Source organism: Sander vitreus, chromosome 20 (genome assembly GCF_031162955.1).
Source record: "Sander vitreus isolate 19-12246 chromosome 20, sanVit1, whole genome shotgun sequence".
Lineage (NCBI taxonomy): Eukaryota > Metazoa > Chordata > Actinopteri > Perciformes > Percidae > Sander > Sander vitreus.
Window position 1 is genome coordinate 19,861,429 of NC_135874.1, and position 19,718 is coordinate 19,881,146.

The 19,718-nt window shown below is 39.1% G+C and overlaps 4 protein-coding genes across 7 annotated transcripts; 1 reads left to right on the top strand and 3 right to left on the bottom strand.

Annotated features, from left to right (window-relative positions):
- Positions 1-260: 260 nt before the first annotated feature.
- Positions 261-3,380, top strand: hmgcl (3-hydroxy-3-methylglutaryl-CoA lyase). 2 transcript variants are annotated; one of them, XM_078276928.1, is made up of 9 exons: positions 261-393; positions 688-771; positions 976-1,083; positions 1,235-1,330; positions 1,466-1,614; positions 1,719-1,782; positions 1,881-2,069; positions 2,192-2,317; positions 2,627-3,380. In XM_078276928.1, exons 1-9 carry the CDS (start codon positions 298-300, stop codon positions 2,726-2,728), a joined length of 1,014 nt encoding a protein of 337 aa, XP_078133054.1. In that variant the 5' UTR covers positions 261-297; the 3' UTR covers positions 2,729-3,380. The 2 variants fall into 2 exon arrangements, with proteins under 2 accessions (XP_078133054.1, XP_078133056.1); XM_078276930.1 differs by having other exon boundaries at positions 261-384.
- A 456-nt stretch (positions 3,381-3,836) lies between these two features.
- Positions 3,837-5,729, bottom strand: gjb3 (gap junction protein beta 3). The gene has a single exon (XM_078276931.1). It carries the CDS (start codon positions 5,727-5,729, stop codon positions 4,899-4,901), a length of 831 nt encoding a protein of 276 aa, XP_078133057.1. The 3' UTR covers positions 3,837-4,898.
- A 4,069-nt stretch (positions 5,730-9,798) lies between these two features.
- Positions 9,799-11,922, bottom strand: gjb10 (gap junction protein beta 10). Of its 3 annotated transcripts, none has more exons than XM_078277380.1 (2): positions 11,816-11,922; positions 9,799-11,320 (listed from the first exon to the last, which is right to left on the bottom strand). In XM_078277380.1, exon 2 carries the CDS (start codon positions 11,283-11,285, stop codon positions 10,494-10,496), a length of 792 nt encoding a protein of 263 aa, XP_078133506.1. In that variant the 5' UTR covers positions 11,286-11,320; positions 11,816-11,922; the 3' UTR covers positions 9,799-10,493. The 3 variants fall into 3 exon arrangements, with proteins under 3 accessions (XP_078133506.1, XP_078133507.1, XP_078133508.1); XM_078277381.1 differs by having other exon boundaries at positions 9,799-11,407; XM_078277382.1 differs by having other exon boundaries at positions 9,799-11,317; positions 11,816-11,915.
- Positions 11,923-12,557: 635 nt separating this feature from the next.
- On the bottom strand, positions 12,558-16,567 carry ppie (peptidylprolyl isomerase E (cyclophilin E)). The gene is made up of 10 exons (XM_078277379.1): positions 16,494-16,567; positions 15,922-16,020; positions 15,760-15,803; positions 15,136-15,162; positions 14,914-14,995; positions 14,721-14,824; positions 14,508-14,631; positions 14,098-14,283; positions 13,829-13,971; positions 12,558-12,762 (listed from the first exon to the last, which is right to left on the bottom strand). The coding sequence occupies exons 1-10, from the start codon at positions 16,522-16,524 to the stop codon at positions 12,694-12,696; spliced, it is 909 nt and encodes a 302-aa protein (XP_078133505.1). The 5' UTR covers positions 16,525-16,567; the 3' UTR covers positions 12,558-12,693.
- Between the last annotated feature and the right edge of the window lie 3,151 nt (positions 16,568-19,718).

Sequence of the window (19,718 nt, forward strand, 5' to 3'; positions counted from 1 at the left end):
CATGCATGTATTGTTTTAGAAAAAGTACATATGCCTATAAAATAAATTCCCAATAAAATCAACATATTTGCCATACAATTAATTGTGGCGTCATTAAACGACAGCTTTAAATTGTGTTATACTGTTGGAAATGATAATCTGACAAACATTTGACAGTCAATGACAAATTGCTTTTATCTGAATTATTTTTTCAATTCAAATTCCCGGGCAATAGATGGCGCCCTTGCAGTGCTTTTATCATCACTCCGTTCCATCCTCTCCAGGAAGAAGTGAGGTCAGACTGGCGGTCGGACCATCATGGCTGCCGTAATGAGGCTTGTAAACAGAAGCTATTTAAGTTCAGTCATGGGTCAGAAGTATGTGGCGTTTAGCTCAACAGCAAAGGTCAAAGCAGTGAGTTTTTTGTGCTTGTATCTTCCAGCAGGTTAAACTGTGCACGTATAGCTAGCAGCCTGGGCGGCATTGCTTGTCAACCTTAGCGTCCTCTACGGTTAAGCTAACATAGTCTGTAAACTAGGCAGCAGTTAGTTGGCCACTTGCTACTAATACTGCTACTTCACACCTGTGTTAAATATGTGTGTGTGTGTGTGTGTGTGTGTGTGTGTGTGTGTGTGTGTGTGTGTGTGTGTGTGTGTGTGTGTGTGTGTGTGTGCGCGCGCGCGTGCGTGCGTGCGTGCGTGTGCGCAGGCTGGCGTAAGAGCAGGCCAAGCTCTTCCAGAGAAGGTGAAAATAGTGGAGGTGGGACCCAGAGATGGTCTTCAGAATGAAAAGGTAACATTATGTAAGAAGTGTTGGTTAATTTGATTACACATCAGCTATTATAGCCAGAAAGTATCTCAGTCTAACATTAACACCACTCATTGCTGCATCAGTGTACTAAGATAGAGCAGGTGCATTATGTATTCTCAGTCATGCATTTGTCTCAGTGTTTTTCAAGTGTTACTCATCTTGTTGCTTTACTGCTCCCACTCTCAGACTATGGTTCCAACAGAGACTAAAATAAATTTGATTGACATGTTGTCAGCGTCAGGGCTGCCAGTCATTGAGGCCACCAGCTTTGTATCCCCAAAATGGGTTCCACAGGTGAGTTTGTTCTCCCACTCAGAGCCATTCATATGGAATGTGCTGACACACCCAACGAGTTACAGAAACCAAACCACAGTGTATGAGAATGGAACCGTTTTGTTTTTTTTCTAAAGCACTAATGGTTTCTGTCATCTTGTCCAAATGTTAGATGGCAGACCAGGTGGAGGTGATGAAGGGGATTGATAGGAAACCTGGAGTGTCTTACCCGGTCCTCACCCCCAACCTCAAGGGTTTCCAGGCTGCGGTGAGTGTCAATCATATACCAACACGCTTTCCAAATAGCTTCACTGAAATAGTGTATACCCAGCTTCTTCTACTGTAGGTGATTTGTCTTAATGTGTCATTTAAAATGCATTTTCCTGGCTCTTGCTTACTACAGATAAAGGCGGGAGCTTCAGAGGTAGCCATATTTGGTGCTGCATCTGAGCTGTTCAGTAAGAAGAACATAAACTGCTCAGTGGATGAGAGTTTACAGCGCTTTGACGAGGTTATGAAAGCAGCTAAAGAGGCTGGTGTTCCAGTTAGAGGGTAGGTTCACTGTCTCGCTCTTGACTGTCAACAAACGTATAAATCATTGTAATTATAGCGTTTGATTTTTGCATGAATTTCCACTCTGTTTCTTGTCACCGCAGGTATGTGTCATGTGTTCTTGGATGTCCATATGAAGGCAAGGTGGCACCTGAAAAAGTTGCACATGTGCGTTCTCACTTGATGCATGTTTACATTATGTAAAATGGCACAATGTAAACACTGTGTCACTCATGCAACCAGCTCAAGCTTTGACTCTCTTGCAGGTAGCTAAGCGTCTGTACTCCATGGGCTGCTATGAGATCTCTCTGGGTGACACTATTGGAGTGGGGACTCCAGGTAGCATGAGTAAAATGCTAGAGGTGGTGAGCAGAGAGGTGCCAGTTAATGCCTTGGCAGTGCACTGCCACGATACCTATGGCCAGGCCCTTGCTAACATCCTTGTAGCTTTACAGGTCAGACCTGGTTCTTGTTATTTTAATGCTATTTGAAAATATCTTGTCCATGTAGGTAATCTTTTGTTGATGTTGTGTAAACTTCAGTCAGTTTCAAGGTACAGATTTTCTGTGTTTTGCAGATGGGAATCAGTGTGGTTGACTCGTCAGTAGCTGGACTGGGTGGTTGTCCCTATGCCCAGGGGGCTTCTGGGAATGTTGCTACTGAAGATGTAGTCTATATGCTGCATGGACTTGGGATTCAAACAGTAAGTTTGTGTTTCTCTTTAGCCTCCCCGGTCTTTTGGTTCTTTTTAGTAGAGATTAAAGATGCTGCTCTTGCTTTTTTGTTTACTTAAATAAAAAACAAAGAAGCTTATTTTTAACCTATTTTTTTTTTTTTTTATTTATGTACTTTTATTTTCTGATGAGGAAAAACTGGTCTTTCATGAATTATATGCACCAGCTTTGCACAATGTTCTGGTCCACCCCATCATAAATTAGTTTGCAGTTCTAATTATTGTGTACGATGTGAGCTCCAGCAACTTTGACCCTCTGACTTTCTGTCCTCATCTCAGGGAGTGGACCTCTCAAAGCTGATGGATGCTGGAGCTTTCATCTGTCGAACCCTCAACAGAAAGACTAACTCCAAAGTGGCGCAGGCCACCTGCAAGCTGTAGACAAAAGCCAAACCACAGGCTCTTTCACAGACCGTACACTGCAGCACAACCATGCAACCTGGAGCCATTCTCTGTATGTTCTATTCTCCCTATTCTCATTTTAGTTTGATTCATCCTCTCCCGGTATGAGATTATTACTTTAAGATTTAGATGGTACTACTGACCCCTCCCTCTGTTTAGAATAAAATACCTGATTCACTACATGATAGCATAGCTGGAACAGTGCCTTATGTAAAGTCAGTCTAATCATACATATCCTACTTTTCTAATTCCATGCCTTCACCAGTTTTTTTTTTAATAGTGTGCTTGCATTCCTTTCTGGGCAGTGGGTTTATAATAATAAAATGAACCAGTAAAAATGTCCTAGATATGGATAAACTCACTGATGTATTCAGTGATCACTGTCTTCAAATTAATTCTCTATATAGGGAGCGTCTATGTAAACTTATCAGTTCTTTTGAACTTGGGCATTGTACTGGCTTGTGAAAAAAATATTGATGTGCTGTGTATTTATTTTAAAATGCCCCTCTTCAAATTCAACATGTAAATATTCAACTAGATTGTGAATTTTAAAAATAAATACTATTTCATAAATAAAATGTGCTGTTGATATAAAAAACAAAAGAAAATTAACAGCATTGTGATGAATCTACAGGCTCAATAGTGATTTTGCAGTTTTTTTTGCGGAAATGATTCATAAATGAAATACTGGTTTCTTTGCTGCACCTTGTTAAAACCTGACAAGTCTGACAGGCAGACTGAGATTCTTACTGCAGCCCTCTGCAACACTTAGAAACAGATCATAGCTATCGGAGACAGGAAAATGGCATGTCATGATGACTCGCGGCTAATTCAAATGAATAAATGCTAATCGGCATACAAGCCTAGTGTTTTTTAAACAATGTTTTTATTAATTTTTTCATTGCAGCCTGGTGATTGTTAATGTCAGAAACTTAGTAATGAGTCAGCATGAATGGAAAAATTCTGCTCCTTAAATAATGATCAGACAGTATCCTGGGAGAAAACATGTTTGTCCCACATGTGTAAATAGAAACTATATTTCAGAAATGAAATTAACATAAGGCATCATTTAGCAGCCCAACAGAAACCCATTCAATACATTTTATTAAGTTTTGTAAAAATGGCATTGTTAACAAGTGCATAAAATACATTTCCATCTGATGTCCACAGTGGACGATTAGGGGCTCACAAAAATGCGTGATATAGTTCAATGAGCCATCTGTCCAACCTTCTTCCTCTTTTGTGCTCTGCCAACACAGAATTAAACAGCAGCATTCCTTTCGCCTTATTTAAATTAACAGTGGTCTTGGATGAGGTGAGTTTGTGTACAAGCACATCAAAACACACAGTCTATGTACAGCGTGTGACTGTGCAGCATAAACCTGAGATCAAGCATATGTCCACAGAGGCTTTAGATTAAGAAATATACCAATAACGTATGTGTTTTGTTGCTCACCTGAAAAAAATAAATGCAGTAAAAACATTTTTGTTTCGGCCAGTATGCACACCTTCAAATATTACTCAGCCATTAACTCTGACTTTGGAGTGTCCACACTCCAATGCAGAATTGTTTACCATTTTTTGATGTCATCAGGACAACGCACCGTGAAGATAAAGCAATGTCAGTTCAGTTAAATAAAATGAGATCACTAAAATAAATGAAAACAATTCAATGGCAACAGAGCACCCTGGCACAGCACTGTATTCAGTGGCAGATAGGGTGAATATCTCTGCCAGGAATGTCCTGCTTCCTTTCCCTCCCATGTCAGAACTCCAACCACAAGAAAGAGAGAAACCTGACAGGAATGTTCTAATATAGGTGAAGTTGAAAAGGCACACAGACCTTTATTGTATTAAAAAAGAAAAACACAGTTATTAACATCAATTTGGCTATAGCTGACTTGGAAATATTGACTTGGAAACCAAAGTGATTGTGCTCAAAAAGAGTCTTAGATGTGGACACAGGGGCCCACGGAATGTTTCCAGTACTGATGACTCAACTTCCAGGGTCTGACTCATACACATATTTGGCTCATAGTTCTGACTCTGTTTTCTGAGGATTGTCAATAGGTATTAGCTCAAGCACTGCTGATCTCTTGATTTCAGCCTGATCTTTGGCTCACAAAAATGACAGATCAGGAGCAGAGGCTCATATCTTCTCTTCAAGTTTGAGTCCAGGTGGCCTGTGGGAAGACTTGACTCCACTTCTAAAGGATGGAGGCTGTTCCTTTTGGCTCAGCGTTGGCATAGTGCCGATGCTGTTGTCAAAGGGCCCCTCATTGTAGTCGTCGTGACGCACAGCAATTTTGCGCTTTTGCCTATTGAGCTTGTTCGCAATTCGCACTATGCGTTTGGAGATAAGATAAATGATCTCGCAGATGTTCAGGACAATGCAAAGTCCCGAAGCTCCGACCATGAAGTAGCTGAAGACCTTCTTCTCGGTGGGGTGGCCAATGTAGCAGTCCACCAGGTTGGGGCAAGGTTTCACACCGCACTTGACCAGCCTCGGCAGGTAGAAGCTGTCGTAGATGTGGTGGAGGATGTAGAGGAAGGTGGCCTCGATGCCCGTCTTTACGAAGAGGCTGATCAGATAGGTCCACCACAAGCCGCCGTGTTTCTTGCCTGTGTTGTTGTACAGCTTGCTATCGTCTCCATGCTTTGCTCTGTACTTGCGCTCGCGTTCGTCACGATATGCCACGTGCATGACCACCATGAAGGACGGGCAGGTGACAAAGATGAGCTGCAGGGCCCACAGGCGGATATGGGAGATGGGAAAGAAGTGGTCGTAGCAGACGTTGGCGCAGCCTGGCTGCTTGGTGTTACAGTCAAAGTCCTTCTGCTCGTCGCCCCACACTCGCTCCGCTGCCACAACGTACACCATCACCCTGAACACAAACACCACAGACAACCAAACACGCCCAAACGCTGTGGAGTATTTGTTCACCCCACTGAGGAGGGCTTGGAAGGTCTTCCAGTCCATGTCTTTGGCTGGCAGTCAAATACCTCTTCTCTGGAAATCCTCTCTTGCTGATAGTAGTTTATCTTCAAACCTGAAGGAAGGCAGAATGAAGAATGGGTGAACATGTTTTAATTGGCAGCATGGAGTATTCTGCTTTCACTCTGTTGGTGGTGTCTCACTTAGCTACTCCAGGTGGCTTCAATCACGAATAAGCTTTCATTCTGACATTTTAAATCATTCATTTGTCTTGCAAAGCGGATTTAATCACAAAACATCTCACAGAGGCCTCATTTATCAACCCTACCAGAAACAACCACAGACAATAACACACAGTTAGGAGTAGGTCTCGAGCCAAAAAGTCCTAAGAGCGTCCATGAAGGAAACAAGTTGGACCAACGTTATTAACACACTCGGAGTTTAGTAGTATTTAGTAAGTATTTCAGAAAGCGGTATGCCTACTTTACAACGTTTATACAAAGATTGATTTAAGAAACAACGTAAATACTGTCAGCCTTCTGTTATGTATGTGTTCACATAAAGCACACTTCAGCCTTTTCAATATGTCTGAGTCTTAAAAAAAAACAGCCTTTTACGCACATGGTGAATGCGTTATTTAGACATATTTTATTGATAGTGTTGGCTCTTTAGCGACATGATGCCCTTCTACAACCACCGGAGATTATTTATCGTTTCATAGACTGCCGTATAAAAGGAATCAACTCATTTCCAATTGGCTGAAACGCGAACGTCACAAAGCTGAACTCATCTTAGACACATCCAAAGTTCATTATAGCGAGTTTGTTGCACTTACCAAAAGAAGTATTAGTCCATTACTAGTTGAAAGACACGCGCTTACATATATTTCCGCGGAATTTCTTGCCGCTTTAATGTCGTTTTAGTCCTTTAACGCACATATTTGGTTCCCTTTAGACAGGTAGAGAAGCGCAGTGTTGAGAAATGCGCCTGTGGGTGTGGTTAAAGAAGAAAAACTGGAGCTACCCCAGATGTTCCTCTCTCTCTCTCTCTCTCTCTCTCTCTCTCTCTCTCTCTCTCTCTCTCACTCATACCCAAGTGTTAGGTGGCAAACCAAATATTGTTGTTTGAAAGGAATTATAACAGTTATCACAGAAACCATCTCCAGGGACTTTGAGTAGGATTTGGAGATAAGCCTACACATGGACAGTTTGAAACCAGACAAACCAATCAGAGCCTTGTTGATTTCAGACGACACAGGTTCAAGTTCAGGATTGGCAACATGGGGGAAGTCTTCTCAGACAGGGTTAATGAGACAAAGCCACTCTAAGGGGTCTTTGTGCTTATTAAAAGGTTTTGAGATTTATGTCCATTGTTTTTATGTTTCATGTTTTCAGAGAGTGCTGTCTCCCTGTCCCAACATGTTTCGGAGTACTTCATACAGTATACCTACGAGGCAGACACACCCTAAGGTGAATGCATTTTTTTTGTTGCATGTCCTCAGCCTCATCTTGTCACAAGTTTTCAAAAGTATGAAAAGTATGTGTTAAGCAACACTTTTTCTGAGGAGATTGGTTATTGAAAAATGTAAGGTGGCTGGTGGAGAGAAGTTCTGAGTGGGGAGATCATTTAACCAAACTAAAGTGAATTCACACCAAACCAAAGTGAATTTGTTGTCATGTAGCCAGAATACATATTCAATTTCCCTGTTCCTTTTTATCTTCCTGCACTATTCATTTATTCCTTCCCTTTTTATGCAACACCTACACCTGTGCCAAAAATGCATATTTTTTCCTTTATTCTTTTCCCCTTAATATCAAGCTCTTCTCAGATAACACTGTCACAATGCATGAGCCCTTTTAAGCTCCCCCTCATTGTCAGATCATGAGCTTTTGTCTCCACTTCACCATCCGCCTGCTTTTACGACCAAACTTATTTATTTTCTTACACTTTACAGATAAGCGTTGCCAGACAAATTGCTTTGCTGTCTGTTCTGTAGGGAAAACAACCCGTCATTAGAAGTGTTTGCAGAAAAATGTAAGATGTTATAAGGAAAATCAAAGGCCAGAGCCTGCCAGTTCTTGCCTGTGTTCAGATCTATTGAATCCTGTTTACATTATATAACATTATAAAAGACTTGCTCATGTATCACCAGTTTCAAGTCAAGTCAGAGGTATTTGTACTGTTCAAACAATCAAATACAATGTCTCAATGGGCTTTTTTTCAGGCTCACAACAGCAATTGCTCACAACTGAGCCCAACATTTTAAAAGGAAGACAAGTAAGCACTTTCAAAAAACCTTGTTGTAAAACTGTCATTTACAAGCTGTGGTATAAGAGCTGTTGAAATGCCAAATGCATACATTGCAAATGTAGGTAATCTGCTAATTAAGCTGAAATGGTGTCTTGTTTTTAACTTTGTTAAAATGTCTAAAAATTATTTGTAAATCTGAGATATGGACAGTAAATTCAGTTGTCTGGTACCCGGCTAAAATATGGGGTAGATGTATTTTCATCGGTGTACAATTAATTAGCACTTTCTATTATAACAAAAAGGCTGAATTTGTCTAAGGCCAGGAGTGAAACGTATAACTATAAAGGGAATATTATAGTTCTGGCTTGTCTAAATTAAACACTTCATCTCAAAGTCTTGCAGCCATGAGCTAAAACTCTCAGAAAATCGTTAGAAGTATCAACTACAGCTGTTCATCAAATGTTCGTCAATCGTTCATCTGTGGCATAAAGCTTGGGCATGTTAACACAACATCTGTACTATAGCATTAAATTAGAGCAGTTCAGCTGACAATTACTTTTTAGAGGGGGAAGGGGAAAGAAGAGTTGCTTCTTGGCTCCAGATGAAGAACTGATCCAGGCAGACTGCCTAAACACACCTGGAGGAATGCGATTGTTACGTATCTGCCAGCCTCAAGTCTCGACAAGACGGACCAACCCAACAGGAAAAACACATCACTTATCACTACTGTGAAAGGAAGGAAATGTACCAGCCAGAGAAGGCTGGAACAAAAAGAGGAGGACTACCCGAAAAAAGTTGAAAGGATCTCGTGAGGGGAGTGATTGTCGGCTCATTTACAGAACCACCCAGGCTGGGCAAACAGCAACAAAGACAACTGCGCATACTGAAGCTTGCTTATATTTTCAGAGCTTGCTACACTTTATAAGTTGTGATGCAACACTTAAGAGCTTTAATTTTAGCACCACTGGCCCCAGAGAAAGAAACATTTCATCCCTACTGTGTACTTGGATATTATACGGATGGGTTGACAATGACGTTCTCTTGAGTCTCAAATCACTCACAAAAAGTTTCCTTCTTGTGGATTCACATATCCATCTGTGACATTTCTGAATGGCACCCCAATACAGTAGAGGTGCAAAACGACATTCTAGCAGCTGCAGCTTGTGTTTCCTAAAAAAAACAGTGCCCTAGTTAGCATGATATTCCACAGACCTCTTTTGTTATGAAGTTCTTCGGAACTAGCGTCTACTGAAATAGATATTAATGTTCCAATGACATCTGTTAACAGTGGTGGAAAGACACTTTGACTGTTTGACTTTTTAAGATGTCATTCCTAATTGCTCTGAGTAGCACAAGCTATATTTATTCTATTAGGTGGCAGCACAAGTTTCAGCAGAGCAAACTCAAAATATCTGACAGAGCAAGAAAATCATCATATGATCAATGAAAATACTGAAAACATCCGTTCAGAGGCTGCACGCACTGACAAATTCCTGCCCTGGGTGGGTCTACATCCGTCAGCACAGATCATTTGAACCGAGGAGTGGGAGACTCCTCCTCTGCCCTCCTCAACGTACCAATCTACATAAACAATGAGGCACTGCTCCTAGCAACAGAGCAATATGTGTGCCATGGGGAGGGAGGGCTTTATGAAACTCATGGAAAAAGTAGAAGTACAAAAGCCAATCAACTGACACAAGTCCTAGCTGGTTTACATTCGTTCTTTAGTATATTCCCTATGCTAAGACATATTGTGTAAACTGTTACAGTACTTGTTATGAATTGAATGCAGTACTGTGTATGGACCTCTCTAAATTGTCTTTCTTCATCTTATGGAGAAAAAAAACACATTTTCATAACAACATAAAAATATTTTCTTTAATGAAAAATATTAACACTTAAGATGGTGAAATATGCACATCCTGATGTTATTGCCAGCTGTGTTTACAACACTGCATTTTGACTGTATTGCTATCTATTGCCTGTGTACAGGAAGCAGTTTAAACAGGTCAGAACATTAACACACACAACAGCACAATCTTTCAAACATGTTGATAAATTACATAAAGTATGGTATTCAGATATAAACGTGTAATGGAAGGTAGAAGACGCAGTACAGCTTGAACTAAACATTTCATGGCTTTGGCACTGAGTAGAAGGAAAACTTGACACAGAAAACCACATGTGTTTTGTAAAAAACTTCTCCAAACCAATGAGTGACTCATGTAATCGGTCTCAAGGCTAAATCTAAATTACACAGACTTAATTTTCTTTGCAAGGGCTGTAGAACTCCATCTATAAAAATATCACTGTGAATACTCTGACCCAAACCCACAACAGTGACCACATTCCAGATCAATGACACACATGCCTTATGGTCCGGAATTTCAAGTTTTCTGACAGTGGACACAAAAACGGTAAAGAACTCTCTCCATCATAGTTCAATCTCTAAACACACAAATGTCTGCTTTTAAGGAAGTGCCTGTAGAGGGAGGAAAAGCATATTTCCTTTCCAAAGACATAGTTTTTCATTAAGTCTTTGTCTTTATTCTCAGTATCTCAAGACATAGCGAGGCTGTATGAAGGAGCAGGCGTTTCAGGGGTGGTTTTGCCAGGCACCTTTAGAGTGTCTGACTCCATCAGGTTGCTTCCACTGGACATCGTGTTGGTCATGATGTGGCGAGAGTTATGTGATGAGATGATACATTCAGTGCATTTTTTACCAACCAGGTATACGATTTCGAAAATAGAGAGGACGATGCAGGCCAGGCTGGTGACCACCATGAAGATGGTGAAGATTCGTTTCTCAGTGGGCCGAGCGATGAAGCAGTCCACCTTGTTGGGACATGGCTCCTGTTCACACTTGATGAGCGAGGGGAAGTTGTAGCCTTCGTAGATGTGGTACACAAGGTAGACGAAGGTGGCGTCCACAGCTATTTTAAAGACCAAAGTGAGGACGTAGGTCCACCACAGGCCTCCGCGCTTCTTGCCCGTGTTCACGTAGAGACGGTGACAGTTCTCGCCATACTTAAGCCGGTGTTTCCTTTCCCTGTCGTCCCTGTAGGCTACATGCATCACCACCAGGAGAGAGGGGCAGGTGACAAAGATGAGCTGCAGGGCCCACAGCCGGACATGGGAGACGGGGAAGAAGTGGTCGTAGCAGACATTGTGGCACCCGGGTTGAGCCGTGTTGCATTTGAAGTCTTTCTGTTCGTCGCCCCATACCTTCTCCGCTGCCACCACAAACACCAGGACCCTGAAGAGGAAAACAATAGAGAGCCACACTCGGCCAAAAGCTGTGGAGTACTTGTTCACCCCACTGAGGAGGCCCTGGAGGAATGCCCAGTTCATGACGAGGTTTGTTCACAGCCTGTCTTCTCTTCCTGCTGATGGAAGACAGGGGAAGCTTTTTTCAGCTGAAGTGGCACAGACACAACTCAGGTATCTAAGACACAACTCAGGTATCTAACAGCCTGAGACAAAAAGAAAAGAGTCATATCACAGACATAGAAGAAACAACCCGAGGTGGAACTGGGTTATTAACATATTAATTCACGTGTTTATCTTGTTTGTTTAAAATAAAATAATAATAAGCGCCAAAATATAGGCATAAATGCTCCCTAAAACTTTTATTTAACAAGAGACTTTATCATTATCCTAGCAGAAACCTTTTAATTCGTCGCTATACTGAGACAGTCCGAGAACTCGTATTCTATCAGCCATTCACTTCCCAACGACTACGGTAAACTCTTTCAAGTTTGTACATTCCATGCGCAATTGCGCGTATGCCAAATATACACGTCTAAAACCTACTAAATCAGCGGAATGCGAACAACTTCGTGTTATTATTCAGTACTTTATAAATCAATTGTATTACTTACAGTTTAAACGCAGTTGTTGCGGTTCAGTGTCGGAGCGGGCTTTGGATGAACCTCACCGATGAGAACCTCAGCAGATTTCTCAAAAGAACGGGGGCGGAGGGGGTGGAGTTGTTTGCCTGCCATGTCTTCTGTCCGCTCAACCTGCTCAGGTGTGGCCGCTCCACGGCACTAAACACTTTTGTCCAATTTAAGAGAAAGGACGACGTCTAGTATTCTTTTTATTTAAGTTTGGATCAGTTATAGAGTTGTCCAATTTAAGAGAAAGGACGACGTCTAGTATTCTTTTTATTTAAGTTTGGATCAGTTATACAGATTATGTAACGTGGTCAAACAGGCTCCCTGCACTTGATAATTTCATTTTTTACATGACACCCATTCGCAAAATACATACCATACCAAAATACACGCGTTGGTGTATTTTTAAAGTCTTGCCCTGTTAAAGGTCTTGTATCACTTTTTGTAAACAACCTTGAGTGCCTGGACTTTTTTTAAATTCTTCCTCATTTCCGTGCCATTAATAGACCTATTTTAGCATGCTTGATTTGTTTAGTGTACCAATTTGACACAAACTCTGATTTTATTTTTTACATTTTTTTTTTTAACATTGACTTAGCATGTTACTATAAAAGTTAAAAAATAATGACGAAAATATGTGCAATAAATAGGTAGTTATGCAGATATAAAGGGATAAGCCAACATGTGACATTTCATTTGTACGAATGTTATAGACATCAAGCAGTGGTTTCTTTATAAAACAAGTTTATTGAAATATTTACATGGCAGATGATGTGGGCTCAAAGTACAAAAAACCATGAACACACTCTCCGACATTCACCATAGACACATATGATACATACAAGCACACTATTCTTTTTCGTTCAAACATATTCTCCACAGTCAGAGATGATGACTTTCTGCTTCGGCTTGCCGTCTTTATTTCCCTGAGCCTGCAGAAAGAAAACACATTCAAAAGATACAGCAATTACTTGCCAAAATTCAGCATGATTGTCTTGCAAGCTTTTATTATAATATGACCAACTAATATCAATAGAACATTAGGCCCAGATAGATGTCTGAGTTCCACGTTTATGGGTACAATTATAATCTAGATAACATTATGAACAGTATGATCACCAATATTAACTTGCTATTTTTGCTACTTAAATCATGATTAACTTTACATCATCCCTAAAAATCAATCATAGCAATTGGTAAACCAGCTGATTCTTCATTGTCAATTTTCTTGCCAATTTTCAACTGTTTGCTAATTGGGGTTTCTGCTGTGAGACGAAGAAAAGTGAGAAGGAAATAGTGATGTATATAGTTAAAGACCAAATCGGGTAATAACTGAGGTTTGTTATGAGAGTGCTGCGAGTGATTTTACGGTTTTATTATCACTGAATTAACCCTTTATTTTACTGTGAAATTGAAACCTTCAACAGTATCATTATATATATAGGCCACCTGACAGAAACACACCATACTGAGACTGAGCTTATGAACAGTAAGTTATTGACATGTCGCTTAATATTTAAATATATATATATATATATATATTTATTAGGAGTGACCTTGAATAGTGGAATATTCGATGCTTCAATCGAAGGAGCACGATTCGACTGCTAATCTCACAGTCGAATCTCCGCAGAGGCGTTCAGAGCCCCAGTTCAGATCAAAGATTTGCGACGAGAAGAGTTGAAACTTGCAAATATTTGCGAAGACGTCGGTCTATAACGTTCTGAAACCTGCCAGTTTATACCAATGCGACGAGACGAGACGGTGTATTATCTTCATAGGAACGACTTTTTGTACTTCCGCTCTAACTTCTGACTTTCAGGCTTTTTTGTAGCTGGATATATCATTTGTTGCATCCGAATGTGAACGTGGATAATGGTAGTGATAGTGAGATGCTTGCTACAGTTGCATTTCTAGTGATGAAACAGCGAAACGTTTTACGGTGCCCACTCCCCCCCCAAATATATTGCAGTCTCAGTAGACCCTTTTATCCCTTACCTCCATTGCACGGAGCACATCCATCCCCTCCACCAGATCGCCAAACACCACATGTTTGCCATCCAGCCAGTCTGTTTTGTCATTGGTGATGAAGAACTGAGAGCCATTAGTGTTTGGCCCGGAGTTGGCCATGGAGAGCTGCCCTGTGAGCACGAGAGATAAGGTTTGGCCAGTTATCCATGGGAACTGCTAGTAAACGTAAACCATGATGCTCATTCACCTAGAGACCACCAACACACACTCCATGAGCTCCTTGCAAAATTCCTCACCTGGCGCGGTGTGCTTGAGCACAAAGTTTTCATCATCAAACTTCCGGCCGTAGATGGATTTGCCACCGGTGCCGTTGTGGTTGGTGAAGTCACCTCCTTGGCACATAAACTGAGGGATGATGCGATGAAAGCTGCTGCCCTTAAAGCCAAATCCTTTCTCATGTGTGCACAGGCAGCGGAAATTCTCTATATAGGATGTAAGAAAAGATGTTGGTGTTACTATATGCCAACTGAATATTTCGGGGGGGGTTTTAAAGGGGAATGATATACTTAAGCACTTGTGGTTTTGTTTTACTCCTGTAGAATTCATTTTAGTGTTAATTCTTTATGCAAGCAACCCAAACATTGTGCAGCTACAGTATATATTTTTGACAAAGATGTGATGGGGAAAGCCCTACAAGCACACACACCTGCTGTCATGGGAACGATGTCAGCCCGGAGGAGGAAGCGTAGTCTCCCTGCCGCCTTGTTTCCAATCTTGATGTCCATGTAGACCTGAGGATTAACTCTTCCCTTTTTAGCCGGGGGCTCAGCCTGCAAAAACAAATCATACTTCGGTCACCATCTTGACATAGTTTAAGAGTCAGAGTCACCAACGCACTTTAGAGAGAAAGCCATCTCACCTCCTCTGTTGCTGTGTTGGTTGTCTCTCCAGCTGCTGCTTCCCCCTCAGCCTCCTCTGTGGTCTTTCCTGAGAACTTCTTCAGCCAGTCATCGTCCGACCACACTGACGGAAAAGCAGAGTTAAAATTCGAACCAAGGCTTTAAACTACTGTCCAGGCAAAGGCTTCTATAAAACAGGTTTTTATCAATCACCTGGTCGAGAAGAACCTTCCTTGATTCTCATGGGCTTGGCGGTGTTGACCCGGATTGTCCGTCCAAAAAGCTCAGACTCATTCTAGCAGGAAAACAGAATAAAAACATCAATATTAAAACCGTAAACTCATTTTTGGACTTTGGGTAAACTCACAACAGCTAGTCTCAGAAAAAGGAATAAAACTACACTGACATTAATGTGGAGCAATGTGATCCACTTACCATGTTATCAATCGCTGCTGCAGCATCCTACAGAAGACAAAGGCCATCAACAGATTATGAGCACAGAAACATTTACCATCAAAGTCCCAACTTATGTGCCAATTACCATCCATGTTCAAACTGAATTCACTAGTCATGCTACCATAGACCTTTTCTAAATAACAGCATTGCAATTGAAATGTGTATAAAAGATGCCGATAAATGTATTAAATTCCTATTCACATGCTAGAGAACATCCATATTAATAACTGTAAATCACCTCTCTTACACATCAAACTGAATATTTCTCTTGTGTTGCTATTATGGTACACAATAAGTACATTTTTATGTTTTATGGCTGTACATAAAAGTAGATTCCATCAGCAAGCAGATGGATAACTGTGTTGCAAAATTCTGTTAAAACGTAGATAGTGTAGCTCAGTTAAGGTATGTTCAACATCTCTCTCATTAATGCAACTATACACCCTGAATTAGGCTCACTCTGAATATAACCTTATTCATGTTCATTCATTTGAAATATTAATGCATGAAGATTCCCATACAGGGTATTTTCTTTATTGGGTTCATATCACAATATTGCAGTCTTTAGTGTGTATTTCAGCACTGTCTGTAACCAGTACATACCTCTCCCAATTCAAACTCAATGAACGCAAATCCTCTGTGCTTTTCTGAAAACAGAACATAAAACATGAATACAGCTTAATATGTATCACACTCACTGTGATAAAATGTTACATAGAAACAGTGCAGTTACTATCACAGTTAATAGCAACCTTCTGATCTTACCTGTTTCATAGTCTAATGGTATCTGGATGTCAGTGATGTCTCCAAACGGAATAAAAGCTGCATGTAACACCTTCTCATCCACCTCCTCTGCCAGGCCACCTGACAGAAACACACCGTACTGAGACTGAGCTTATGAACAGTAAGTTATTGACATGTCGCTTAATATTTAAATTTGACAATGAAGAATATTAGTTTGTAACGATAATTAGAGGAGGATAACGGAGCAGGTTTACGTGCTACGTTCAAGAAACAATGAGAACCATTGGAGTCCTGAGTTCCTGAGGATAAAGCTTTTTGTTTTATTATTTTATTCCATGTATTCAGAGTTCATTTGACACGACGGACTTCACTCATAGCGTCTGGTAAACTGTGCAACGTTTACAAACAGCGAAGTTGCCATGTTGAGGTGACGCTTTCATGTGTTACCGGCTTTTACATAATATGTGCACGCTATACATATGTACTTGTGTCTAATTTAATTATTTATAAAGTAATGTCCTTAAAACGCTAGCTAGATATACTGAAACAATATACCTTTAATGTATTTTTTAAATAAAAAATAACATACTTACCAACATACAACACTCGTTTGTTAGCCGCCATATTGGATTTAACCCTTCAACTTTGACCCCCTCAGCTTGTCATTGGTGTAGTGAGGCTGAAGCCCGCCTACCGACCACATTTCCTCTAGCGACACCTGTCGGAGGAAGCTGTAATCACTTTAATTTCCCTTTTTTTATACTAATTAATATTAAACGTTTAACACTGTATATAGTTTATAGTAGGTGTGTATTGCGTGACTTACACTTTTTGTGTGGAGTTGCATGTTCTCCTAGACTTTCTTTGACATACTATTACTTTTTTATGACTATTTTTGACGTACTATACTATGACTTTTTATCACTATTTTCGACATACTATACCATTACTTTTTTATCACTTTTGTCTACATATTATACTATGACTTTTTTCAACATGCTATACTGACTTTTTTGACATACTATGACTTTTTATCACTTTTTCATTATACTTTTAATTTTTTTATCACTTTTTTCGACATACTATGTTATAACATTTTTATAACTTTTTTTCGACATTCTATGCTATGGCATTTTTACCACTTTTTTCAACATATTATACTATGGCTTTTTTCGACATACCATACTGTGACTTTTTTCGTCATACCACTATGACTTTTTGTGACTTTTTTTCGACATACTCTACTATGACGTTTTTACCACTTTTTTTCGACACGCTACACTATGACTTTTTTATCACTTTTTTTGACATACTCTACAATGATTTATTTCGACATACTACACTATGACTTTTTTATCACTTTTTTTGACATATTATACAATGACTTTTTTATCACCTTTTTTAACATGGTATACTTTGACTTTTTTTTGTCATACTATACTATGACTTTTTTTAATCACTTTTTTCGACATACTCTACTATCACTTTTTTCGACAAACAAGTCAAAAACAAAGTTGTCTGTCAGGTCAGCAAATGATTGGAAGACAGAAGGTTGAGTGATCAAATCTTAAATGGTTCATTAAGTTTTCAGCTCCAATATTCTTAGTGTAAGAGACAAATATGACGAAAACATGAACTTGTGTGTCAGGTTAGATATCTTAGGGTGATAAGAGTATGATTGGAGGACAGAAGGTTGAGTGAATCTTCAATGTTTCGGTAAGTTTTTGAGGTCCAATATACTAAGTGAAAGAGACAAATGTGCCAAAAACTAAGATTTCTGTCAGGTCAGATAGTTAAGAGTCACAAGAAAATGATTGGGAAACACAAGGTTGAGCGATCAAATCTTATGTTTCAGTATGTTTTCAGGTCTAATATACTTTGGGACAAAGACATGAACTTGTGTGTTGTGTTAGCTTAGGGTCATAAGACAATGATTGGAAGCCAAAAGCTTGGGTGTTCAAATCTTACTGAGTGCAATTAGATTCAAGACCTAATTTACAGGAAAGAAGATGAAGAGAAATATTTTGTTCCTGTCAGTCTCTTTCCCAACCAGTTTTTTTGATAAGATAAATACAGTTTTCGACATACTATATAGACTTTTTAATCACTTTTTCCGACATACTATACTATGACATTTTTCCCACTTTTTTTCGACATAATATACCATCACTTTTTTATTACTTTTTTGACATACTATACTATTACTTTTTCAACATACTATACTATGACTTTTTTTTTAATCATTTTTTCGACATGCTATGCTATGACTTTTTTTATCACTTTTTTCATAATACTATACTATGACTTTTTTATTACTTTTTTAACTTAACTTTTAACTTCTTTCAACATACTATACTTTGACTATTTTCAAAATAGTATACTATGACTTTTTATGAAATACTGACTATGACTTTTTATCACATGCTATAACTTTTTTTATCAATTTCATCGACATACTTTTATATTACATTACATTTTATCCAAAGCAACTTACAATTGCTATATATGTCAGAGGTCGCTCACCTCTGGAGTAACTATGGGTTAAGTTGTCTTTCTCAGGGACACATTGGTTGATGTATCGCAGTGGGAATTGAACCCAGATCTCCCACCCCAAAGGCATGTGTAATATCCCCATTTTTTTCAATTTACTATACTGACTTTTTTCACTTTTTTCAACATACTATACTATGACTTTTTAATCACTTCTTTCGACATATTATACTATGACTTTTTCATGACAACAAGTTCGTCAGGTCAGATAGCTTAGGGTGGTAAGAGAATGATTGGAAGACAGAAGGTTTAGTGTTTAAATCTTATATCTTTCAGCAAGTTTTCAGCTCCAATATACTTGGTGTAAGAGACAAATATGACGAAAACATGAACTTCTGAGTCAGGTTAGATAGCTTAGGGTGATAATAAGCCAATGATTGGAAGACAGAAGGTTGTGTCTAATAGGTTGCAATTGCTTTCATGACCTCCTTTACCGGTTGTTTTGAAGAGATTAATGCACTTTTCGACATACTATACTATGACATTTTTTCCACTTTTTTTCGACTTACTATACTGTGACTTTTTTCGACATACTATATATACTATGACTTTTTATTATTTTTACGACATACTATACTATGACTTTTTATTATTTTTTCGACATACTATACTATGACTCTTGACATACTATACTAGACTTTTTTATCACTTTTTTCAACATACTATTCTATGACTTTTTTTTATCACTTTTTTCGACGTACCATAGTATGACTTTTTCGACATACTATTCTATGACTTTTTTAATCACTTTTTTGACATACTCAACTATGATTTTTTTCCCGACATATTATACTGTGTCTTTTTTTTCCAATTTCATCGACATACTATACTATGACTTTTTCACAAAATCATAAACTTTGAGTCAGGTCAGATAGCTTAAGGTGATAAGAGAATGCTTGGAAGCCAGAAGGTTGAGTGATCAATTCTTATATGTTTCAGTGAGTTTTCAGATCCAATATACTAAGTGTAAGTGACAAATATGATAAAAACGTGAACTTATTTATCAGGTTAGATAGTTTAGGGTGATAAGACAATGATTGGAAGACAGAAGGTTGTGTCTTCAAGTCTAATAGGTTGCAATTACTTTCAAGACCTCCTTTACCGGTTGTTTTGAAGAGATAAATGCACTTTTCGACATTCTATACTATGACATTTTTCCCACTTTTTTTCAACTTACTATACTATGACTTTTTTATCCTTTTTTCGACATTTTATACTATGACTTTATCACTTTTTTTACATACTATGACTTTATCACTTTTTTTCGA